This window comes from Oryzias latipes, chromosome 14 (assembly GCF_002234675.1).
Source record: "Oryzias latipes chromosome 14, ASM223467v1".
NCBI classification, from domain to species: Eukaryota; Metazoa; Chordata; class Actinopteri; order Beloniformes; family Adrianichthyidae; genus Oryzias; species Oryzias latipes.
Window position 1 is genome coordinate 28396056 of NC_019872.2, and position 26298 is coordinate 28422353.

The window sequence follows — 26298 nt, forward strand, 5'->3', positions numbered from 1 at the left end:
CGTGAATTGGGCATTTGGCTTCACCTGCCCTTCAGGTTGAAGGTTCGGGAAGGTGAAGCAGGAGAAAATGTACCTGTGCAGCAAATGGAAGAGCAACCGAGAGGAGGAGAAAAAGGTAAATGAATGGGTGAGTCGTGTGAAAGCCTCCAGGGAGGAAGCTGCTGCAGGAAAGGATCAGAACCATCTGCTTCAGTCTGAGCCAAATAAACTAAACATTTAAAAACAGTTTTGTTTTCACCAAAGTCAGCAGGTTTTTTTCTGTTGGAACGTGTGTGTTGGTAGTTGGAACCACTAAAGGAAAAGTTTAGAACCTGCTCCGTCCATAACAAGCGTTTGGAAACCGGCCTCCACTTTTGATGTTTCCTAATCTTCTAAGCTCCATTAAAGGCGTCGTCTCAGGTGAGGAGGCGAATCACCAGACTAACAGCATCTTCTTGGCACAAACATAACTACTTTCTCTTCTTGCAAAATCCAGCGGGGGCTCCACCCTCTCAGTCTTTAAGCTCCGACTCACTCTCCGTTGGGAATGTCGCCATCTTTTCCTTTCAGGACTGCAGGCCCTTTTGTGTCACGCATCCTCGGTGCGGCAGCTCCTCACCTTTCACATCACGCAACCATAAACAGGTATGTCCGCCCCGGCGAGCCAGAGCGGAGCTGAGGAGTCAATACGGAGAAATGATTAACCTCCTTGGGCCGTTTCTGTGAAAAGCTGCCGGTCTGTTATCTCCCTATAGATGGAACTTTATTGACGCAAAGCAGAAAGTTTAACTTCCACAGTAAAAATCAAAGAGGAGAACACTGGATTTTCAAAGTCAAGATGAAGTTTATTCATTAACTTCACTTGTTGAAATGAGTTTACCTCATTACCTTTTTTTTGGATTTCTTCTGAGAAAAGAAACGGTCAGTTGTAATAACTGATTTGAAGAAACTTCTATTGTTATTTATAAAAAATGTAACTTTTTTCTTCAGGTGCGTTTGCTCATTTAAAACAGAAACATGAACTTGCAGCCTGTCATGGATCTTCATTCCTGGTCAATGACGTCACGCATTCTTTACCAAAAGGCCAACTTCTTTGAGATTTTCCTTTAGTTTGAATCAGGCAAAAAAAACAAGTTTTACACTGAAATCAGATTTTTGGTCCAGATTCCCTTAAAAGGCATTTTACTTAAGCAGGAATTTCCTGGTTAAATAAATAAAATAAAAAACTCTTACTGTGTAAGTCGTATTTTGTCCTTTATTGACATTTGGGGAGAAATCTGGATTTACGGTTTTCAGGAAACCTGTGAGAACATCTTACAAAAAACTCTGATCACCTTTTGACCTCAAGAATCTCAGAAACTGACCAAAATGTCAAAAAGTCAAGGAAATGATCAAATTCTAACCTTGGATTCAAACATTGAAATCTCTAAGCATAAAACAATATTCCCGCTAGTGTAAAGATATGAATCTGATCTCAAATTTTAAAATCAAAGCCTCTTAGTTTCATTTTTTATTAGTTCTTAATGTTTAGCTTGTTCAAATTTCTGCTGCGGCTTCATTCTATTGATAAGAACTCATCTTTAATCTTTTTATTTGACTTTTTTCCATGACAACATATGTTAGGACTGAATCTTTACATTCTTTGTTTTTTTCTTCTTCAAATAAATCAACTTTATGTAGAAACTGTGTGCATGAACAAAAAGAAAACTTTTTAGTGAATATTTTTTATTCATTTTATTGCAGCACAATTGCTGCACAAAGTCATTTTTTAAATCATTTTTTTACATTATCAATTTGATAATCATTTTACACACATTAGGTATCAAAAACAAAATTAAACTTTAAAATAAAACCGATCTAAATCCCAAAGGATGAAAGAAAAAAAAACAATATTAAAGCAGCAGTTAATATTTACAGTTTTAGGTTAGAACTAAATCTACAGGTCTGTACACAGCGGGGGCTCAACAGCGCCCCCCTAAGAGAAACGGGAGAACTTGCTTCCTTAAACTAAAAAAAAATAAAAAAGCTGAACATAACAGGAAGTGTTTGGGGAAAAAAGTTAAAAAGTTTGGGCTTGTGAGAGTTTGGTGATTTTTGCAGCTCAACACAACAAAACTAGGATAAAGTAAGGAAGTGAAAAAATTCACAAGTTTTTTTTTAATGCAAACACTAAATATATTTAAAATAAATCACTTTTAAAAGGAAAAAAATATTGTTGCAGGGAATTTAATAATTTCAATGGTTTAAGAACTGAATGAATATACTAGCTTCTAATTCTACTATCAATCAGGCTGTATTGATTTAAATCTGAAGTTGCGTGAACTTCAGGCAAATTTTAGCCGTCAGGAATTAAAATTCATGCAAATCCTTTTTTGTAAGGCGTAACAACAATTTCAATGGAAAGTTTTACTTCTTAAATATACCAATTTCAGGGCTTTTAAAGATTCAGCTGACAATACATTTCTAAAACAAGGAACTTTGCAGTTTTTGTAAAGTTGTACTGCATAGTTTTTGCTTCTGTGTGGCCCATTAAAAAATTCAGGAACAGGACGCTTTTCATCAGCTAAAATGTTAGAGTACAAGAACATTAAAAGAAACTGGAGGGGGATGGACATCAGAGCAGTTTACCATGGACCTGTGTTGCCATGGTAACCTGTAATGCCATGGATACAATCATGCGCTCTGCTATCTGACGCAGGCGCAAGAGGCTGGGAAAGCATCCGTTGATTTATTATTATTTTTACATTTCCCAGCAGTAGATTTCTCTTTAAGGGCGGGATTACTATTAAGGCCAATATTGAGGACAAATACAAGCAAGATATCAAGTATAAATTTCAATACATTCATTACATCCTTAGACAGAAGCACTCTTATAAAAACAGGTATGTACAGAGCCTCTTCGCTTTGAAAGTTTATACCTTAAAAACTTTACAAAAATGTCGACGTCCTGAAGGTAAAAAGCAGAAAAGTATGGAAGGATCCTAAATCCCATGTAGGATCACCGAGTGCGACTTGGTCTGTCTTCAGGTGAGCTGCTTGGTAATGGAAACAACCAACCAAAGTCATGCATTTCACTTGTTCTGCTGCTTAAACGATGGGCAGGATCAGTTCAGAAAGGAGGAAAAAGGTGGAGTGGCTCTGAAACTCAGAGAAGGTGTCTGACGTTTACCCAAGAAACCCATCCACAGGAGGTTCTTCAGACCATTTTGTGAGGAACCACAAACATGGGGCCCACAGAGGACTTTGGTTTTGCTTCTGACAGGTCAAGGCGGGGTCTTTGTATTCTTGCTTTTCAGAGGCGGCCCGGTTGGGAAGTGGGTGCGTCTGTTTTAGTTCTGGTGGCGCTTCATGTGCAGAGCCAGGTGGTCCGAGCGCGAGAAGCATCGGCTGCAGGCCACACACTTGAAGGGCTTGGCTCCCGTGTGTTTTCGGTAGTGTCTGGTGAGCTCGTCTGACCGAGCGAAGCGCCAGTCGCAGTTCTCCCACGTGCAACGATATGGTTTCTCACCTAGAACAGAACAGAACAAGAAGACGCGTCAGCTGAATTCCTAGTTTGATTGTTCAGGCATCATTTCTTTATGCAGATTTAAGAAATCCAAACAAAACTCAGCCCGACAACTGGGCTAAAGTTCTAATGGGAAACCGGTAAGTCCTTCTCCTTTTATCCGTAGGTTGGTGCAGCAAGAAGCATCGTCTCCACGACAACATGGGTTTGATCTCAATTGAGAGCGAGATGCATGCATTGGCTGCAGAAACAGCCGAGTAGAGAGGATGAAGAGTTTCAATAAAGAGACAGATTCCTCTTTGAAATGTCGTCTTTTCCATCAATTTTCCAGATCTAGCTGGGATTTTTCTACCAACATTTTGGTTTGCTTTGATCTGGGTGAATATAAAGCAGCGTTTTTGGAGATAAAAATAAAGGTTATGCATCCACATTTATCAGAATGATACCAAATGCTCCATTTCTTTCAAAAGTTGCATATAACTATGAACATATCCAGACTAGAGCTGCAGGATGTGAGGAAAACTTGCAATGTGTGATATTGTCGAAATGACTTAGAATACCTGAACAAATAGCAAAACAAAAACCAACCGACTTCACTGAAACAGTTAGATTGCAGTCCAAATGACCCAAATCTACATAGGAGGCGGGAATCTAACATAAAAGAGCTCCATTTGATTGGTCAGTGATGTGAAGACTTATTAGGAGGCCTTATTAGGAGGCCCAATCTATACAATTCCAGTAAAAAACTGACTAAATATTTTCCAGCCGACCTGCCTGAAAATGTCACAATGGAAAAATGAAAAAAGCCTCGTGACCGAAGACCAAATCGCTGACGGATCCTTCACCGTTTCTTGGAAATTCAGAAAAAAAAAAACAGGTTTGATCGACATCGTGATTTAAAGAAGACAAAAGAATCTGAAGGGAATTCGAGCACAAAAGAACAATAGTCCACCCACGCTGTGACATTTCTGAGCCAAGCTAATCATCAACAGGAGAGAGGAGCTCTCGTGATCGACCACGCCAACGACCATCCGTCAGAGCAAGATGTGAACACAAACAAATTTAAATGCCTTTGGACAAACCTGCAGTTTCCTTCATGAGGATTTCCACTAACCAGTTTAAACCACCACAAGTAATCCCTATTTTTAAGCCCTTTCTCCATAAGTTTGGATCTTCCTGCACCGACCAGCTCAGGGTAACAGCCTAGTAGAAGTTAGACGATGTTCGACCAGTTCACGACTTTACGATACAACACATCCTGGAAATGTCGCGTTGATGAAAAAGAATTTAAGACCAATTCACCAGAATTTAAGATATTGAATGCTTTATGGGGCCTTTATAAATTTAAGACCTTTTAAAGGATCTGTGCCCCCCCCCCCGGGTTTGGTACTTTCCAGAGCAAAACTGAAAGGAGTTTTTGCCTGAGTCTGAACTGAGAGCTTTCCAACACACAATGGTGGATGGGTGTGACCGACTCTGCCTGGGTTATTAAGTGCTCATTAACTGCGTGGGCCATGTCAGCGCTGATTAGATAGCCTTGATGGGGCAAACCATCAGTCAGAAGTGACAGTCCTCAGCTAAGCCATGAGGTCCAAAGAACAACTCCAGGTCAAAAAGCACACACACACACACACACACACACACACACACACACACACACACACACACACACACACACACACACACAAAAAAAGGATCACTTTTCCGTGATCCAAGCTGAAATTCAGGCCAAATTCAGCGCCGTGACAGGACTGGAGTCCACAGGCGTCTCCTATAGAGAAGCGCAGTCCAACTCCTCGTCCACAGGTGTGTTTGGATTTGTTCTTTAGCTGCACGGTCGAGGTCACGAGCAAAGCCGCCCCCCTCTGACTTTTATCCCTGAAAGCTAGCAAACAGGAGGGTGAAATACGACACATCGCACAGAGAACAAACACACTTGACTGGTATATATTCCTAGACAAGCTGCCAAAAGGGCAGGTGAAACTCCTGACCTCCACTCATCCACGGATACGCTCATTTTTCTGAAGTCAAGGGAGGAAGGAACGCACTTCATACACATCCGTGTGTTTGAGCCTCACTTATCTTCATATTTTAAGACTTTTCCTAATTAGCATCAATCCTTTTCTACTTTCAGTTCTAAAACGTGTTTTGATCTCACAACTGAAACCTTTCATTTTTTAAAAAGAGAAAAGCTTTATTGACATTTGCAGTTAAACGACAGCAGCTGTTTGATCAGGTGGAGGATAACCAACGGTGAAACTACAGCATTATCTCCCCTTTCAAGCACACAAATGTTAATGAGTCCATGTACTATGACCACATCATAAAGCATATTGGACAAGCACACAGTCCTGATCACACAATCACAACAAAACACACTCAGAAATGTACAGCTACAGTGCATCAATCACTCCCAACAAAAAGCCTTTTGTGCTGCTGCCGTGTACTTAGCATGGAAGACACATATTTACTTTATGAGAGGCTCCAAGTTCCAATGACGCTTTTGAAGTGCTGCTTGAGGTATTTTTTAGCTCTCCATGTGTAGTTTCATTCTTTCCTTCAAGCTATTTACGCCAAGCATGACTCCACTCTGGTATGATGCGTACTGGAAGTGTTATAATTTGATTTTATAACCATCTCTGCCTGCTTTTACAGAGTCAAAGAGCAAACACTTCAGGCTCCTCAGGACGGCCATAAAGTCTTTGTGGACCTCTCGTTCTTATCAGCTCGGTTAGTGTTTGTGAAGAGGGCAGGAGGATTCCCTAATCGAGCCGATACCGCACTTCAACACCGCCGAGCACGATGCACCGTTACTACAGCGAAGAAACGCCGTCTTCAGTCACGGTCAAGATGAAGAGTCTCCCCTCTGAAGTTCAGATTTCACAGGTTAATGTTCACCCTGAGGAGCGGATGGACGACAAGTCCAAAAAGAAATCCGGGAGAAAGGTCGCAAAATCCAGAGGACTCACTCAGAACAAGCGAGGAGAATCAATCCAACCCGTTCTAAAAGGAGGTTTTTCTTTCTCCCCATTTGACTCCTCAGTTTCCTGCAGATCAGGACACACTGTTCAGATTTTATTTCACTTATGAGTCATCATCCATGTTTGCTAAAGCAAGACTAGGCAGGTCTGATGCATCCAGAGAGCTGGAAAAGCCCGTTTGCACGATACAATCTGCACCACAGAAGAGTCATTTCAGGATTTTTAAGGTTTAATATCTAGAAGTGAATCCTCCACACAATATATTCTCATTTTAGCCCGTTCAATTGGAATAAAATGTGTTTTTTATACTCAAAACTGTTTTTGAATAGCAGAAATATGTCAAATTTGGGAAAAACATTTTGGAAAAGCAAAATTTGAAACCGTTTAACTTCCATTGTAATTTTTCATCAGCAAAGCAAAAGAAAATGATGTCAGACAGTCGAGTTTTCCCGAAGGCGTGCGCTTAAAAATGAAGGACCTTTTTAATTTTGACTTTATTTTGTTCGACTTTAAAATGTCTTAAATCCTATTTGGTTCAGGAATCAGACCGAACTCAAATCTAGACTAAAGTCCACAGCTAAAACACCGGGTGATGATGGTCAGACCTTCATCTTTGTTTTCTTTAACCAGTTTCAGCATCATGTGACATTTTCCATTTAATCACGTTTTTGTTCTGTTGACAAGCTCTAACAGCTGACTTTTTTTGTTTTTTTAATTCAAATGTCAGATATCAAACATTGTGGGATTTTTTTAAATGTTAGAATCAAATAATTATACATTATTATGTATTATACATACAGGAACAACTTGCATTAAATAGAACAAAAACAGCCATAAATAGCAGTGAAGAATTCTACTGTACAACTCTAAAAGAAGAGCATGCAGCTATTTATCCAAACATCTCGCTAAACCGACTATCTGATCATGAAAAAAATGCTGAATGTTGTTTCCTTCCTTGCTTGTATGGCAGTTACTTTACACAGTAATATTCACGTTTTGGTTTCCTCTGGAAAGTTTGTCGTTTTTGTCCGTCCTCCGTGTGAAAGCTCCCCTCTTCAGCGGTTTTGTTTTGTTGACAATTCTCACTACATATCATGAATTCTGTTTGTCCTGAGCTGCCATATCCTGCCGCGTTTACAGCCCAACTTCCTCCCTGAAACCCGTATGCTTCCATTTCATTCATTTATGACCCCAGAGAAAGCCTCTTGCCTGTTTTTGCCCCGCTGAGCTTTATTGCGAGGGTAAATCTCCAAAATACAGGTCAGGCGCTGCTGGGAATCTGCAGGTTTCATCTTACAGAAACCCGTTCTCCACTTTTCTATGCAGCCCCTGCCTTGATCCTTGTGCATGCTCTGAAAAGGAACTGAAAAGCAGGAGTAACTGGTTTGGCCTTCGTTTAATGGCGTGACTTCCCTCTTTTTTCCTCTTTTCTTCGTCGGACTCCCCTCCCTACCGTCTTTGTTCTCCCTCTCTGGGGAAGCTTGGTGGACAGGTAGCGGCATGCATGAACGTGGGTGAGAAAAAACAAACTCTACGGCAAACTATTGTTGCTTTTGTGCTTTTTTTCCCGCTTTTTTGGCATCTCAATGCTTCACTTCTGTGGTTACAAAAGGCAAAAAAAAAAAAAAGTTTGGTTGAGTTTAAAACCAAGATTGACATCATTTGGAAAAACGAATTTCTTCATAAATCAATATCAGTGTGTCCGTTTTAATGACTTTTTGTTAAAGCACACTGGCTGGGGGGCATTTCCCTGGTAGGGTAACTAACGCCTGCAGAGCATCCGGGTTCCTAAACCTAAGAGGCATGTTTTCTGTTCAGGATACTGAATGTACAACATGAAACGTGGAGGAAGCGTGCAGCCAACTGTCAAGAACATTAACCAGAAAATCAAGTCACCTGTTAATTCAGATGAGTCAACAGCAAACTGAGTTCCAACTATGTCGGTCTCTGGTGTAAAAACAATTTTTACATTTCTTGAGTCTTTGAATTTGGTTTAAAATCTGTCTCATGCCTATGGTATGACGCATTTGTAACACATCTGTAATTTTCCAAAAAGAAAAGTTCATCTTGTATGGAAAGTGAGTCTTTTCTGCTTCTGTGTGACTCGTGTCAAATCCCTACATTTGGTGCCATGATTTTGGAAAAGGTTGGCTAGTATTTTTTTTTATTTCATTAATTTGGCAGAATTTGTAACAAAACTGCCAAACTGGGAATTAAAATACAAATTGGGGGCTTGTCCGAGATGTCTAGTCATGAGCTGGTTTGCTTTGCGGCACAGAATTGACCCAATTTAATGCGGGATAAACAACAAACCCGCTCTTCTACTGCTAAAATAAATGTTCGGGGTTTTTATGTCTAGCTGTAAACATATCACAGTAAAAGATAAACCCATGTTCCACGTGCTTGTTCTACCAGGATATGGTCCAATTCAACATCTGGTGTCAGTCATGAGTTTTGCTGTGGAGTAAGAGAGATATGAATCGTTTTATTTGATGGTTAAATCAAATTTACCCGTGTGCGTCCTTTGGTGTGCCTTGAGATGAGAGCTCTTTGTGTAAACTTTGGTGCAGCCTGCAAGAAACCAGAGAAATGTTCAAAACTTAGATGAGCATAACTGAAAGGTCCAGACTAGTTTTAAAATCTTTCGTTTTGCTAAACTGAAACGGATGAAACAGTCCTTGCTTCATAACTGCTAAATCCCCGTATATGACGGAAACTTAAAAGCGCACCGATGTGTTTGGTTTCTGCTGTGTGAATCGGTTTAACAGACAATGGGGACAACACCAGCAAATCGGACAAACAAGTTGGAGCAGTTGTGCCGAATCGTGTTTTCATTGGTTGTTTGTTTATCAGATGTGAAGTTTTCCTGGTCTCATCATGTGTGCACAAAACTAAACGGCTCTTTGTGTGGGAAAACGCAAACTGAAGAGAACAGACGATGTATGCGTTAAAGAAATGTCATTAAGAGGAATCTTTGGTGAAATGGTCTTCATGCACACCTGGGTAGTCGCAGAAGTGGATCCTCCTCTTCTCCAGCTCGGGGTTGTTCCGTCGGTTGTATTTTGGACCCGTCAAAACCCCCTGACCGTGCGTCATCAGCAGGGCGTGTGGGGTGAGCCCCGCCACCTTGGCTCCTCCCAGACGCTGCTGATACGGCGGCGGAGGCTGCGACGCTAAGCTGAGCAGCTCGGCGTGGCCGTCCGGACTCCCGGGCTGGGAGTTTGGAGGTGAGGGCGGCAGGCTGTGGGGCGCCGTGTGCTGCGGCACATTGCTGGGAGAGACCTGGTAGTAGGCGTGATGCTGCTGCAGCTGGTGCTCTGCCATCATGTAGTTATTACCCCCGAGGTTCAGCATCGTCCTGCCGCCGGCGGAGTCATGAGCGGACGAGCTGCTGTGCGACAGCGTCATGGTCAGGTCGGCGCTGCTGGTGATCGGCATGTGGTAGACCTGCGGCTGCGGAGGCTGCGGCCCGATGTGAAGTTCTGTGTCCAAGTTCTGCTGTGACCCCACATTCACGGCTCCGCCGGCGCTCATTTCTGGTTTGATGTAAACGTTGTTGACCACGGGCGGCATGCTGAAGACCGAGGTGAAGTCTGGAAGCGCCTGAGTGGTGGTGGGCATGGAGCAGGGCACCTCCAGCCCAGGTTCCGTCTTTATCTGATGCGGCGTCAGGGTCTTGGTGTTCGGCCTGTAGAGGCCTGTGCGCAGGTGGGTGGTGTTGGGAAGGATGAGGTTGATGTTGAGGCTGTAAGGGGTGGAAGGTTTGTCTTCTGAGAAGTACTCGTCCACCACCGAGGCGCTTTCTCGCCGGTACTTCTTGTCATTGGCATCAGTGGATGCAGTCAGGAGAGGACTGGCGACCTGAGGAAGGTATTTGTCCAACTCCAGTGCAGTCTGAAACACAGATAAAGAGAAAAGGTTGAAAACAAAACATTCTTTGATCAATAATCCTGCTCTTCGTGGTGTTTTTTTCCTAAGAAGTTGATGCATGCAGGTTTGCATAAACGCAAACCAGTCCGTACGTTTTCTTTGCCAACTTCTCATCTTTATCTGCCCCTGTTATCTGTGAAAACGTAAAGCACGAGCGACAGTTGCATCATCTTCAGAGCAACCCAAGCTGTTCATCGTCCTTCTACTTTATTTTTCTACTGTAGAATCAGACACAATGAAGAAGAGTGCGTTGCAAACAAAGATTTGCACGTGACATTTACCCGATCAATGCCGTTTTGATCAAAAAATACATAAAAAAGTTAAATCACAAGGCTTTCTTCTACCAACTCTACTCTCAACATTCCAGAGAGAAGACCTTTGTCTGTTTATCGTTTTGTGTTTTTCCACAGCGGACTGGCTGATCTGTTTGCTTTCCTAAGACACAGGATCTTTCTGCATCAGTTTATGAAAATGTCTGGACACTAAAGAACACAAACGCGTTTGTCTAGTTACAGAGTGGAACAGTTAAAAGAAAACCAACAAGTTTTTAAATAAATACACAACATCTCTTTTACTATTACTGTTTCCATTTGGCAGGAACATTTGTCACTTCTACTTTTGTCTTTTTGTGGCACGCTTTACAAAGCTAAATGGATTTTTTAAAATTAAAAAACTATATTTTAGTTAAAGAAAGTTTCTTGAAAAAATGCGTAAAGCGTAACGTAGAGTCTGGAGGACGGGGAACTATTCACCTGCGTTTGACTTTTCCCAACGCCTCCTGAAAAGGCGTGCTCCATATTTTACACCTGCTGTCTGCACGTTTACCGAGCTGTGAAGTCCTCGCTGCTTCTTGGAATTAAAGTTCAGTGACTTATGCTCTTCATTTTGGAAAACAACAATAACAATCAAAGCTATTTAAAGTACTAAGCTATTTATACCAAAACAACTCAACGGTTATCCAGGCTTTGAACCACCTTTTCAGAGCACAAAGAAAAAAAAAAAAACATGTCAAGCACAAAAAACGGCAATTGAAAGAAGCAGGACTGGACCTGCAGTGAAACACAACTGCAGCTATTTAACTGCTTAAGTGGGAGGAATCATCAGATCTTTAGCCCCAATTAACTGGTGTGCACACTTGCTGGTGCACATGAATGTGTGCGTGTCATTCAGAGGCTCTGGAGCAGACCGCCGCTCCTTTAGAGATGCTCGAGTAGAGCGCCGCGCTTCTGCAGGCATGCGTACGCGCATAAACTTTACACACGTTTGCTGCAGAGTGTAGAACCACGGGCCGATGTGCACGAGTGGGCGGCAAGATCCTCAGCGTGGGGGGTGTGGCTGCCGGCTTGATGCTTGGCGGGGACATTCAGGCACGCCAAAACAAAAGCTGAAGGCATGAGAAAGACGCGGTGAAACCTAAACACCACAAACACAAAATAGACCTGCCAGACAACTGCCATCAGCACAAAGACAACAAATAACCAAGGACAAAAAAAAAGCTGTTCACGGTGAAGAGGAAGAGCGGAGGAACACGTGAGCCACAAACGCGTGCTCCATGTTGGAAAGAACCTGATTCAAGGGATAAAAGCAGATGGCAGCAGCACAAAAGCTCCTCATGAACCATTTTCTATCAGGATATGAAAACAAACCAAGCCAGATTATGAATCTCATGACATATTTTTCAAACTTGTTGCGGAAAACTCCCCCAGCTAAAGCCCATAATGAGTTGATGATGGGTTTGGAGCGAGAAGTTCAACTTGATGAACTTTGCTTCCAACAGGAGAAAATAAGCTGGAGCTCAAGGTGAAGCCTTCTGGGACAAATGAGGGTAATGATGTGCTGAAGGGCTGGAGGTTGGGTTTGGAACCTCACAGAGTCTGCTTCAATGCACCTATTCTGCCCCAACAGCCCCCCACACCTGCAGGCCCACTCAAAAAACCTGCAGGGTCATTGTGGGGCCTTCCCATTCACCAGTGAAAAAAAGCACTCAACGTACCACCGTCACTCGTGGATTAAATCTTCTCAATGGGTTTTCAAAAGCCACAAACCAAGTAGCATTTTACGCTTTTCATCAGATCAGACTTCCATGTTTGGTTTAGATTCAACTTCATATTTTACCGCTTTAAAACACGTTTTACATGTTTATAAAACAACTCACAAGGACTCTAAGTTGTACAGCTGGATAGCTCCAACACTGCTAGCCATTGTTGTTAGGTTGGGGGGGGGGGGGCTGTAAGCTAGCAGGGGAGAGTGTAAACGGAGTGCTTAGTTGTGGGTGATGGGGAGGGGTGGGGTTGCCCTTCGCCAACAGCCCCACCCACAACTCTAGAGATGAATTTCTAACGAACTCCTGCCGCTCTGCAGACACTATGTCCTAGAAAACGACACAGGGTTTTTAGATTTGGGCCAAAAACAGCATCATCGTCACTAAAAAACCCTGGGAAAGATTTGAAAATCGATCAAAGTGGGACTTTTAAGTACCATTTAGAATCATTTGGACCAAATTTGACAAACCAGTTGGACAAACTGGGAAACTATTTTAAATAATTATATTTTTTTATTTTTGGTGTGGAGCTTCTTTCCATCTAATGACATTTGTTTAAATTGACAGGTTCAGTTAAAATGTAGATCCCTTGGGACGCCGTTCAACTGTCCGCAGTTCCATGGCTGGTTGGTTGAGGTGAGCACATGTTCTCTGTAAAACTGCCGTCTTTTCCCGCTCACAGAAGAAAGAGAACATGTTTGATAAATGTAAGCAATCCAAAACCCAGATTAAGAACAGCAACTGGGAGGTGTCAGCACTTGTTGTAAAATGCAGACAAACGGACTCATGATGGAGGTACATGTAATCTGGAGAACCGGTCAGCTGCCAGTGACGACGTAGACGAGACGACCAGGCACTGGATCTGAACAGCATAACATGACTTTAAGAGGAAAAATACATTTCTCAGTGAGAGATTGAAGTCAAAGCATCAAAATGTTTGTTATCCTACGGACAAAAAAATATCAATGACAGAAATGACCATTTATAATTCTGTGCATGAGACCGGTACCAGCAGCATTTGTCAGTTCTTTGAGTCCAGGTCAAAGTTGCTTCTTCTTTGCATATTTTCTTACAGTTTGCATCAAGTCACGAGCTGCTGTACTCTGGGATACAAACACGGTTCTTCCAGTTCAAACATTGAAGCTTTCCGTAAGGCTGTTCCGGGCGTCACGCAGGAGAATCCGTCCTGGAAGCTTTCCATGTGAATCTGTGTCATTTCTCCATTTCAGCTCTTAGCCGTGTTCCCTGCAGAGTCAGGTCACATGTCATCACGGACTCGGTCATCCTCTGCTTCGCTGCAACCCGAGCGCCTGGTGAAACCGCAGAGCAAACCAAACCGGCTGGAAAACAGACGTGTTCTGTGGTGCTGGACGGCCTTGGCCATGTTCCTTCTCTCATTCCATTTTTCCTACATATTCCTCCAAAAACAGACATGTTTCCCATGATAGGCATTTCAAACTAAGGTCTAATATTTTTAAAAAGTTTACATTATCTTAGTGATAATAGATCTATAAACATCGATCGGAAGATGCAGTCGTCCAATTCTTTTTTTAAATCAGGATGAAACTTTAGAAAAGGATTCCTCTCTAGCGAGGAGGACCTCCAACAGTTTATTTCCAACTTTCAAAGGATGAAGAACGGATCGAAGTGTTCATGAATCTGTGTGCATAGTTTGTCATAATGTCTTTGCACAAAGACACAGTTGGTTAATAATTGGAGAACCTGTACAAATGCTTTACTCCGACTCCTTCTGCCCGATAAAAAACACTCCTTATCAGTCGACTTCAGGTTTACGGGATGAAGTGGGAGTTTCCACACTTCCGACTCCATTTTCATCCACAGTCAAAGAAGTTCTTAGCAAATCCCAAAGCACAAAGTTAAACGTAAGATTTTCAAACCAATGCCGTTAGCTTAAAACGTTTGTTTGCATCATCGTGGAACAGGCAAAAGAAAGAGCAAACGCCCTTTTAAAAAACAGCAATCTGACCTCTGACCCAAAATCCTTCAAGTTTTATCGGATCATCTGCACGCCAGTTTTCCTTTATGGCTTTCAGGAATGCAGAATTGCGGCCCTTTGCCTTCACATCTCAATAAAAACGAGACAAAAACAGATGTTGAGCGAACGGGGCCACCGGGTCACCTCAGAGCAGGAACTGAGTCGGGTTCGTCAGAACGAAAACAAAACCTTTGAGATTCGATGAAAGTTTATGGCCGCCAGCGAACGGACCCATAGGAAGGCTCAGATAAACCCTCTCCCCCCATCCTACCAGGAAGAATAACCACAAAATTCAGCTTTCCAATGAGAAAACGCATCATCAAAATGAATATTGACCGTCAAACTCTGAGTTTTTCCACATTCAATCATAAATGTCAGTACTGACCAAACATTTTACACATTTTGATGCAAACTTTGAGTTTTCTAAGCGCCATCCTGAGGTCAAAGTGTCACTGAGAAAACAGTTTCAATTGTTCAGGAAAATAAAGCAAAAAGGTTTTGGGGATCCTTCTTCAGACGTTTGAGCTCCTAGTTTTAGTTTTAATAAAGCATTTTACTATCTTTAATGAAATAAAATTGTTGCATTTTTCTGTGTTAGCGCTTAAAGAGCAGGATGAAATGATCTTTAAGTTATTCCTAAAAGCATAATCTTCTGTTTTCCAACAGCCCAACTCCTCAGGTCCTCCGTTTTAGCCTAAGCGTAAAGCACAGAAATCTGCGATCCAATTACACGTCTGGAAACGACTTTAGCCTCACCACAAAAATGATTTTACGCATGGGTTTTTGCTCTGGGACCGCTTCATTTTCTTTGAAGGGTAAACAGTAGCTGTCATTAAGTAGAATATGCTGCTGTGGTAGATGAGCTCGCAGATAAAAAGGCTTTAAGAAACAGAAGACTGTCTGCACGCGGCATGTGCTGTCTGGTGGAGAAACATGGCCGGGCATGACGGCGTCTGCAGAGCAAACCAGCTCAACGGCGTGAATGACAGAGTGCTGCCAGGAAAGCGCTCCTGCAGGAGAATAAACCAGAGTTCTGGGCGGGAACTATTCATCCCCTTTCTTTAGTCAAATTTCTGATGGGTTTAAAAGTTGGTAAAAGGAAAAAGATCTTGAGATCGACAAAGGCACCGCAGAAGCCAAAGTGACTAATTGTGTGGGAGTTAGGTTAGGAGGAAAAACGTACGGCGCCGACCGATGGAGACGTCAGAGATGCAAACTTAGACAAATCAGCTGCAATAAGAAGAACCAGCTGTAAACAAATCTAAAACTCTGAAGAAAAAACAAAGAATTCTCAAAACTAAGATTTCAAAATGTGCATCTCAGCTTCAGTCTTTCACCTCTGAAAGAAACTAGAGTCAACCTGATGAAACATCCAAAGACATCAATGGTCAAGTCTCAATGGTGCAAGATCCACAGACTGCTCTACGTGGACTGAGAGCCCAAAGAAAACAGCTGTTGGCTGAAAAAGAAAAAAGCTGGACTGGTGTTTCCTACAATGCTATTCTACAGGCTGCAAAGCTTCTGGGAAAATGTCCTTTGGAGCTTTTTAGCTACTCTTTATTCCAAGAAATGAAGAATGCTAAGAAAAGAAGAGACTACTGTGAAACACTGAGGAAGTTTAGTCATGGTTTGGGCTGCTTTGTGGAATTTTGTAAGGGGGAGGGGTCTGGCAGCCATAAAAACTCAAAAAAAAAAATCATTCAGCAGCCAGATATGCTACAGAATGTCAAAAATGTTGGTTTGGTCTGCTTTTCCAGCAAGATAATGAGCCAAAAGACAACCAGATTCACCCTGAGCCCTGGTCTACAACATCTGTGGGAGGAGCTAAAACATTCCACCTGGAGAAGACATCCTTCAAACCAGAGGCCCTCCGTTCATAAAGCCCCACTCTGATCATCTTCTGCTCCATTTTCAGTGATTCCAGTCTTTTCTTCCCCGTTATGATGATGCCGTTTTTAGCCACAGTTAAAAAAAAACCCGTGTCGCTTTCTAGGACGTAGATTCTGCAGAGCGGCAGGAGAATTCACCTCTGGGTTGTGGACAGGACTGTTGGAACGACCCTCAGAAATACAATTTTGAGCTTAATTGTCTTTATCTGTGTCCATCATCAAAAAAAACTTCAACTAGAATAGGCCTGCACAATAAAATGCTAATTTTTCATTCTTGCGATATCAAGCTGTGGAATAAGTATATCGCAAAAGTCTGCGACAATTGCGATAAATGGCTACCTCAAATGGGCTAAAACAATCTTATTTGGACTGCCAAGGGAGCTACTTTGGTCCAACGGTAGGGCGGTTGACCTCTGACAGAACACCGCAGGTTCGATTCCTGCCTTCAAGAGTCCTTGGGCAAGCCGCCCAAACCCACCTTACCTCTGGTGAAGCCATCAGTGTGTGAACGGATGAATGGGACTGTAAAGCGCTTTGGGGCTTCGAGGAAGGTAGAAAAGCGATATACCCGTGTGCGCCATTTACCCACAATCCCTTTATGCATTTGACCAATCGGACGGAGCCCTTTTCTGTTAGCCTCCTATGGAGACTAGGGTCCTTCGGAGTGTGATTTAATTGATGTTGACTATTATTTAAATGAAACTGTTGCAGTGAAATGGAAATGGTGTTCTTTTTGCCATTTGTTTATGTATTACAAGTTATATCGTAATCGCAATATTGATCACCAATATAGCAAGTTTTTCTCATATCGTACACAAAAACGTGTTAAAAACACCATTTTCATTGGAGTGGGTCTTAAAGAGAGAACCAACTAGCAGCAGCAATCCCCCGGTTCCTGTGTTGGGTTCTGCTACAAAATAGTGGTGACAAAAATGGTCATTTCTGGGCGCCATCATTTCTGTTGGAGGCTGGCTTAGATTGAAGATAAATGGCGAGCTGTGATGGACCTGCGCTGTAAACTGGGCCGAGTCCGACCTCAAGACTGGATTTCTCCTCATCTACACAGTGAGTAAAATCATTGCACGCTGGCAGCCACTTCCTGCCTCAGTTCACCGGCGAGCCGAGACTCGCAGTCAGACACTTGTTTTCATGCAAATCTGCTGCCTGTGTTTGTCCTGGAAGTCAAATCATTATTTGAACCACAACCACTCTAAACCTTGACTGCATGAGTAACGTCTGTTTGCACTGAGGGAGGGGGACACTCCGGGTGAAACCATGGCAACAGAAACAACACTATACTTATGCCGTTTCGCATAAAAATGCAGGAAAAAAATAGAGCCAAATCCCGGCATTAATATCTCCAGGAATCACTGGGTGTGACCAGCGGTTACAGAGTAACTCCAGCCGTCATCCGACAGGACACCACCAGTGATCCAACGGCGGAGGAATCCAAGGAAGCGTTTGCTCTCTTTTGCCAGGCTGCCACCGTTCAGAGGACTCAACCCGATTGGTTCACGAGGGAAAGACGTTCGTGAGAAGCTGAACCACAGCGGCTTTCGTGAGGCTTTGATGCGCAGCAAAAGCTGACGGCTGTTTCATCACCAAATCAGGGACAAAGTTTATTCAGGAAGCATCATTTCTGTTCAAACTTGTTCGGTTTTACTCCTCAAAGTCTGAATCTGGACAAATCTTTGGATGTTTTAGGCATTTGAGGCATCTTTCCTTAATGAGTCACTCCAATGAAAACGCAGGTTTTTTTTAATTTACCATGTTCTTGTATCATTTTTCTCATGGAGGACATTTATTAAGTAACTCAAAATTACATTTCTGAGTATTTATTCAATTCGTTGGGAATCAGGAGCAGACGAAAAAAAATGTCTGTTTTCCTCAACTGAGCTGGAACCTGGATCAGAACTGGACGCCTGGATAGAACTGATATTGATGCATAGCTAACGTTAGGTTTGGGGTTTTGAGGGGCTGTAAGCTAGCGGGGGAGTGTAGACAGAGAGCTCTCAGCAACGGGGAGGGTAAGAGGGGCAGGGTTGCTCTATACCAACAGTCCCACCTACAACTCAAGAGATGAATTTCTAATAAACTCTTGCTGCTCTGCAGAAACTATGTCCTAGAAAACGACTGGTTCTTTTAGACTTGGATTATGTTTATACGGTTTTTAGCCAAAGACCACTGCGAACGCTTTGAAAATGGATGTAAAAAGGTACAAATATTTTCCAAATGCTTTCGTTTTAGCTAAAGTTTTTGTTAAAATTATTTCTTTTGACAAAATGTCATCTAAAAATCCCCATTTATTGTGGACTTAAGCACAAGGCGGCACATCAAGGCTCTACGGAGGCCCTAAAGGGGCATTGAAGAAGAAGAAAAAAAGTTCAAAAAAATAAATCTACATTTTTTTTTTCTTCTTCCGTGTCCCTTCAGGGGCTCCGTAAGACTCACTGAGCTGGAAATTCATTTTGTCACGACAGAAACCTTTATAATCATTACACAACATGAGTCAACATTCCAACGCATCAAACGCAGAATTACAGAGGATTGGACCTACAAAGGTCACGGGTCAAACCCAAATGATTCATAACAAGAATAACTAGTTTGGAACCATTTTGCTGTCAATCTCAGAAATACAAGTATTAACTACTTCAATCGTTTTGAAAGGCATCGTTATGCCTCGGTTCCACATGGTGGCGCTAATCACAAAACTGAGCGACAGAGGCTAAAGTATATGAGATAATGATGGAAAAAAAAAAACTGGGAATCTTTTCACCAGTTCCAGGAGATTTTAAATCCAGATTTTGAATCTTAAATCTGATTTGGTCTTATTTGTGACAAATTCATTTCGTTTTTATTGATATCTGTGGTCGTGTTAGTTTACATTAAAACGCTGTATTTTATTTTAAAAACAACTGTTTTGAACCATCTGCTCCAAAAGCTCTGAAAACCTGATTTGATGCCAACCATTGCACGGCGAGAAGCCCCATTCTTAATTCTTTCCAAGTCTTTCAGGCTACAAGTTCCTGTTCGGTTGAAAGCGATTAACGAGTTCAGACGATGAAAATGAGCGAGGATGATGAGGAACGGGGATGAGCCTCAACATGTGTGGCTACAAACCAATGACAGGTCCTCAGCTGAGCTCAGAACGCCACGTGTCTGACATGTGATCTTTGACAGCAAAATGCCTGCATTCTTAAAAAAAATAAAAATGACATAACAGGAAAGGAAAATATAAAAGATATTTAAGATTTTTTCTTCAGAGAAACATCAAAGACGGGTTTAGTTCTTTTAAGCTGCTGACAGGAAATGTGGTCCACTGCAACTTCACTCCCTAAACTTGTGCCTCAAATCTTCCCAACTTTAAACGGAAAAATAATTCTAAGAAAATAGGAACTGGAGAAGCATCGCTGATGTACTTTTGAAAAGTCACTCATCCTCAAAGAATGATGTCAAAAGAGGAATGAGGATGACAGCATCCTGGCGTCTGCGGCTCGACCTTCCCACGGGGAGGGAGGCTGCGTTTCGTTCGGCGTCTCCTGGAGGCGCACGGTGCAGGTGATGCGGGTGCTGCTCAGACAGGTCGGGCAACATGCGGCCTGAAAGCTCTCCGCTGACGGAGGTGCTCTTTAAAAAGACCACACGTAGGGAAAGGAGGAGGGAAAAGGAAAGTCAAAAAAGCAAAGGCCTTTCATTTGAGCCCGCACTTCCTGCTGTGACTGAAGAACTCAGGAGAACTCCTGCTTTAAAGTCGGACCGAAAGCTAAAGCAAAACTTCAGCTGCGGGTGGAAAGAAATTTGCCTGAAGGGTCACCATTTCACTTAACCAGACTTCTTGAAATGTTTTGCATAACACCAAGCACGGCCTGTTCCAGCAAAGAGAAGCAGGTTGTTTTACCTTCACAAAAACTGCTCAACAGAAGAAAATATCAAAGACGGGTTTTGTGTGTTTGAAGCATTTATGTCTTCGGTAGAGTGTATGACGACAATTTCTGCAGTTTAAAATTTGAAATTGTGTCAAAACTCTTAAGAAAAATATCACTTTCCTCAAAGTGCCAGAAACTTTGGGTGTTATTTTCCCTTTATTGGCCTAAACTCCCTTTTCAAACATGTAGAAACACTTTGAATGCAGTCAAACAAGCATAAGCTTTTGAGTCAATAACGGCTAATATGATGCATGAGTTAATCATTGCCGGAGAAAAACTGCTGCTCTGCGTGGGTTCAGGCTGTCAGCGTTACACACACGTGATTCATGATGGAGGCTGTAAAATTCTTTATGGCCACCATGTCCCACATTCAATCGGCAGAAAGACATCCGAGCAGCGGACGAGGATTCTGGAACTCGGCTGAAAAAAACTGGGAAAAAAAAACTCCTGAAAGTGCATGGACCCCAGAACTGGTCCTGCCGCAGGATCACCAAAAAGCCAAACATGAAACTTACACGAGCGTAAACGACCAGCTTCTTTACAGACAATAAATCCCCAAAAAGCCGTTTCAAAACAGCTCCAGCACGTGACTCCTTTCATTCTGTGTTTGCATAAACTAATGCTTTGTGCTGCGTGTGCAGGTGCAACACGTGACACCCATGCACCAACATCGGTCATCACTGGGTCTTCTATGATCATCTGTGGGTTCTGGACATGCATGGGGGTTTCATAGCTTCAGAATACAGACTAGGCCTTCCAGGATGTCCTGCATCTTCTAGCCTTTGGAGGACTTTGGCAGATTGATCGATCTAGAAGGATCCTGAATGGATTGGGGAAAACTGACCACCTGATAGGATTTGATAGATCCATTGCTTTACAACCCTAAAGATAAATGCAAAAACTCATCTAATGGACTTTTTTTTAAGATGCTGCAGCATTTCTGTTGCAAACGGCTCCAATTTAGGCAGAGAGCAGTAAACAGGTGAACTTTACCTGCACCAGCTCACCTGTCAGGTGTCAGTTTAGGACTTTAACCTGCCTGACTACCTTCACAGGTTTCCAAAGAGGGTTTTTTTTCGGGGGGGGGGGGGGGGGTGGCTCAGAACCAGGAACATATCACTGAAGGGCCACAGCTGCGGCTCTGAGTCTTACCCCGGGCTTGACGTCCTCGAACACGGACGCGTCCTCGGCTCCGTCCGCTCCCGACATCCTGACGGGCTTCAGCTGCGCGAACACCGCGCGCTCCTCCGCCGCGAGCGGCGGGTTCATGGGTAGTCCCACGCTGGCTGCCATCACAATCAATACTCACTTCACTGATCAATAATGTCGTCGATGAAAGCACATAAGGGATTCTGTCCACACCGACTGTCGTTGAAAAAGGAGCGGACTGCGGCGGGAAGCGACCTGACGTAATCCACAGCCCTCCTGTTGATTCTAGCTCTGCAGGTAGATTTTACCTGCAGGAGAGGTGTGTGAAAACCAATCAGAGGAGAGGCTCACAGCCAATCACCTGCCAGGAGGCGGGACTCACCTGCATGAAAGAAGAGAAACGCCTGGGAGGGTGGAAGTCCACCGACAAAGAAAAGCCCAAGGAATCACCTCGAACTACAGGTAAAATCTACATAATCATTAAATATACTTTAATATTTTCATCAAATATTTTGGTGCAAAAGGTTTGAAATAATCGGCTTCTGTTGCAGCACCTGTTCTCACACATGCAGGTAAAATTTTTAAGCCAAAGTTTGCATCAGGGTAAAAGGAGAACATTAGCAAATCACACATAGTCAAACAAAAACAAACAACAAATGTACATTTGTCCACAATATTTCCTACTTATATGAGTCTTTATGATGTTTTTATTTATTATTTGTATTTATTTATTTATTTATGCATTTATTTTATTATTAATATAATTTTTTTTACAATATCTGCAACAGGTGCTTTCCAAAAGAGGAAATTATAAATAAAACACATAAATACAATTAGGTTAAACGTTTTTAATTAAAAAGAAAACCAAGAAGACACTGGAACTAACAATGCTGCACTGCAAGCACTACAGTCCCAACTGCCCCCACGGATGTCTTAGGGCAAAAAAAATGGTCAAAACCTGCACGGGTCACGCAGGTGACCCCGTACAAAACAAGGTCAGAGACCGCTCAGTGGACTCGTAGAGAGCAAATGTTCATGCTCATTTTCCTTCGGGCATGCTGCAGGTTGTACAAAAACACGTATACAACATTTAAGGGGGAAGTAGGCGAGACTGGCAGACCTACTGGCGCTTGTGTATCACATGCACGCCTCGTGCGTGCAGCATTTGCACAGTCAGTATGGAGCCAGTACTCATGTTTTGCCGTGTCACACAGCCACCATGTACTTGTACACTTCGCACATTTTTCCACGTAGGAAATTTCGGTCTTTGGTGATACATGTGTGATATCCGTCATCCATAAGTGTTTCTTGCGTTCTTGCGATGTGCGCAGATGTCCGTCGTGAGTTTCAGCTGAGGGGCCTTTACTTGAATTTAGTTGAGAATTAAGCAGTTTATGCATATTTTACACGCAGTTATGTAAATCTTATACAATTGTGCGTGATTTTAGCGCAAATTTGTGTCTTTTTGCGACTGTTCCGCGCATGTCTAACAGATTTTTACGCATGTACCAGCGATGAATAAGTTTTACATCACATTCACGGTGCACATATCACGTTGAATGGATGTAATTGACGCACAAATCACTTAAGAAATACACATGAACAGCGCAATAATCACACAAGGTTCATGTTCTACATTGGTTTAGGTGTTCGTTGCGTGTTTATTTGTACTTCTGTGTTCTTAACGTGGTGCATTCATCAAACATCTGGTAAAATTTCATGTATAGACCAAAAAATGTCACTTTCTCACCCATATTCACGTATAACTAACTTTCATCCATGTAAAATGCCCAAAATGTACATAGTGGCTGTGTGACACGACCTTCACTAACAAATAGCGTGTGGCGAAAGGACGCCGTACGATAGCATCACTCGTATGTCATAAGTGCATGCAACTTCCATTAGTCTGACAAATGCTTCACAATACTCTTATCACACGAACGAAAATGCTACGTTCCATTTTCATGATGTTCTTTGAGGTGGCCGTACGAGCCCTCAGGGAAGACACACCTGTGCTTTCCTTAAGATGCAGCGGCTCCTCTCTACGACCATCCACGGACCCGGACAGCCCAAAAACCTGCAGCGCCCGTTCAGGTCAACCCCCTGCACAGGTGTGTGTCTCTGCGGCACAAATATTTAAAAACATGTGGTTGTAAGAACTCTCTGGAAGAATGAGTTTAAACTCCAAATGCAAAGAAGTAAAATAATAAACAATCTTTTTAGATTTAGTTGAACAAGAAAAAACATATTTCACTATTGATTTAAAGAGTTAAAATCAATTTTCATCTTTTTTAGACAAGGACTGGATAAAAAGGTGGACGAAGCAAAGATATAAACACAAAAGAGTAGAAAACATTTTATTCAGCTTAAGCAGAACAAGGACATCGACACAAATACAAGCAAGAAAAAAAAAAAGGTCAAAGTGAAAAGTATTTATTTACATCTTTAACCAAAATGGTTAATACCTGTTTAGATTTTTAATTTCTCTATATGCATTTAAGCAATGCAGGAAACAAGTATCTCTGTTTTGAAAATCAGAGTTTGGAGCCAGAGGGCAAAACATGCAGAGTAAAGTGCAGCAAAAGATCCAGTTTAGTGTTTTTCTTGGAATGCTACAGCTTGGGGCCAAACAAAGACAAGGTCACGACCTAAACAAGCCGCCCGCCATTTAGTTTTTAGCCAAAAGTTTCTAAAACAAAAACAGCTTTTTATTTTAGACTCTTTGTACTTTTCCCAAAACCCATCTTTGGTATTTGGTATTAATGTCAGCAGCAGAAAAATTGATCCTTTGAGTTTATTTCGAGCTGTAAAAAATAAAAAGATTCACACGTTTTTGCTTTCAAGTAGATACTAAAATTAGGTATTATATATGCTATAAATATTTGCATCAAAGGTATCAAAACCAGGCACTTGTATAAAATCCTAAAATTAAAATAAAAAACAAAGTTTGGTTGATTTCTTGATTTAGAAAGATGACTGGAAAAAGGAATTTGTACAAATCCAGTATAAATAAATGAAAGATGCAGCATCTATTCAGTCATAAAAGTGGGAATAAAAACCTGCCATCTTAATCTGTAATAAATCAATCATAAATGTGACAAATTGAAGATAAGAGCTTGTTCCACCCTGACAGGAAGTCTTTGCTGAGGAGCAGTTTTCTGTTTGAGTGGTGAAGAACTGATCTACCTCCAGCTTTCCGTCTCTTCCGTCTCTTCCGTCTAATGAAATAGTGTCCAAAACGACTTCCTTTATAGGTTTTAATTTAGGATGTTGATCTTTTTAACCTGGACTTTTTTCTCTAATACAGCTCCTGTGTTATTGGAGACTGGTTTGTTTTTGATTGGCAGGGGGGTTGGCCCTTTGGGCGGACTCAAACGCCCGTCGTCCCACCTCCCACCCAGCTGTGTGGTGAAGGTGCGGGGTAAGAACTCTGGTGAAAGCGTCCGTCCCACGTTGCCGTTGGGTGATGTCAGAGATTATATAGTTTTCTCTGCTTCACTCAGAGACACAAACTTCTTGTTTTTTTGGAAATTATGTACAGATTAAAGATGGCATCTGAAAAATAAATGAATAAATAAATACATTTTATGCAAAATACTGTATGTCAGTCATGTTCTGATGAAACATGTCTGTAGTGCTGAATCTGTCCTTAAGGAGTCTTTGGAAAAGGTCAGTTTTTTCATTTCACAGAGAATATCAGGAGCGTTTGCTTCAAATCATGTGTTTGTCTCTCTCCAGGCTCACCAGTAACTCTGAGAAAGAACCAATAACATTCTCTGCTCTGTGGGATATGCCACCGTTGCAGTATTCATTACAGTGACTTGAATGTTTTTTTTTCTGGTTGATCAGGTTAACTGTGTTTTTTGAAAGACACACTCAGCATAAAATCCACCATGACTCCCGACTGAAGTTGGTATTTTTCTGGTTTTGGGGCCACGTTTGGGTTACTGGCAGAACGCAGACTTTTGCTTTACCGTGTGACCAGCAGGCAGAGCTTCTCAGGCTGAAAACAACTGGAAACTCTGCATTCCTCTGCTGTTTGTGTCTCAGTCAGAAACACGGGGATAGAATGCCAATGGCAGATGAGGACAAGGCTGCAGCACGCTGGTTATGACACACTTCAGCTCAGTGATGGAAAATACTCAAGTTAAGTCCAGATATTCTCTCCCATCATGCAGCCCGATGCTATAATGTCCCTAAGCAGGAACCAGGAAATGTATCAAGTCTGCTTAAATATTTTATGTGGGACATTAAACAGCATTGAAATCCAGTTCAGACACACCACTCCAACACATGAAGAGGTGGAAAAGTTCATCCGAGGTGACAGGACTCCAAAAGAGGAGCTGCAGGTAATTCTGCCAGGTTTTTTCTGGTGCAGAATATGAAGCGTGATCTGCAGGGCTTTAAAACCACAAAAACAGACAAGTTCACCTGGACAATAAAATTAATTTAAAGCATAGGGAAGTCCAGGAAAGCGGCTGGATGGTTCGGCTGCGGGTAGGACTGGCACATGAGACACCAGGGTTCGATTCCCAGGGGGTGAGATGAGCTTCATCAGGTGTGGGTCCTTGGGCAAGAACCAACACACTACTGCCCAACTATGTACCCACAAGGGGGCCGCAGTCTTGGTCTCCCTGTGCCGGTCCTTTGCCCCAGAAACACCTGAAGCAGTGAACGCTGCCTCGCTGCGGTGACCCCTTAAGGGAAATGCCGAAAGGTGAACAACAAAAGTCCGGGAAAAGACAGCACTGCTGCCTCTCCACAAACATGCCAACCACTCCACCACTGTGCAGCAAGAAGGTCAACATTTGAAATAAAAAAAGACAACTTACTTTCCATTTAAGAATGTAATCCGTTCTGATATAAGTGTTTATGTATAAGAAGCCGTTCTCATTTATGTGG

General features: G+C 42.3%; 1 protein-coding gene and 1 long non-coding RNA gene across 2 annotated transcripts; both read right to left on the reverse strand.

Moving 5' to 3' along the window:
- Positions 1–1698: 1698 nt before the first annotated feature.
- On the reverse strand, positions 1699–21697 carry LOC101157720 (Krueppel-like factor 5). The gene is made up of 4 exons (XM_004076808.4): positions 21400–21697; positions 9465–10359; positions 8977–9036; positions 1699–3487 (listed from the first exon to the last, which is right to left on the reverse strand). Exons 1-4 carry the CDS (start codon positions 21538–21540, stop codon positions 3309–3311), a joined length of 1275 nt encoding a protein of 424 aa, XP_004076856.1. The 5' UTR covers positions 21541–21697; the 3' UTR covers positions 1699–3308.
- On the reverse strand, positions 12953–18075 carry LOC111948657. The gene is made up of 2 exons (XR_002874618.1): positions 16733–18075; positions 12953–16459 (listed from the first exon to the last, which is right to left on the reverse strand). It is a non-coding gene; the product is annotated as an uncharacterized LOC111948657 (long non-coding RNA).
- Positions 21698–26298: the final 4601 nt, after the last annotated feature.

What these genes read in the sequence shown, in the direction of transcription:
- LOC101157720 (XM_004076808.4), bottom strand. Translation starts at nt 21,540, where the DNA reads ATGGCAGCCAGCGTGGGACTACCCATGAACCCGCCGCTCGCGGCGGAG. An exon ending in CCACTTCTGCGACTACCCAG is followed by an intron (nt 9,037 to 9,464) that starts GTGTGCATGAAG and finishes GGTTTCTTGCAG; the next exon opens with GCTGCACCAAAGTTTACACA. An exon ending in ACACCAAAGGACGCACACGG is followed by an intron (nt 3,488 to 8,976) that starts GTAAATTTGATT and finishes GTTCTGTTCTAG; the next exon opens with GTGAGAAACCATATCGTTGC.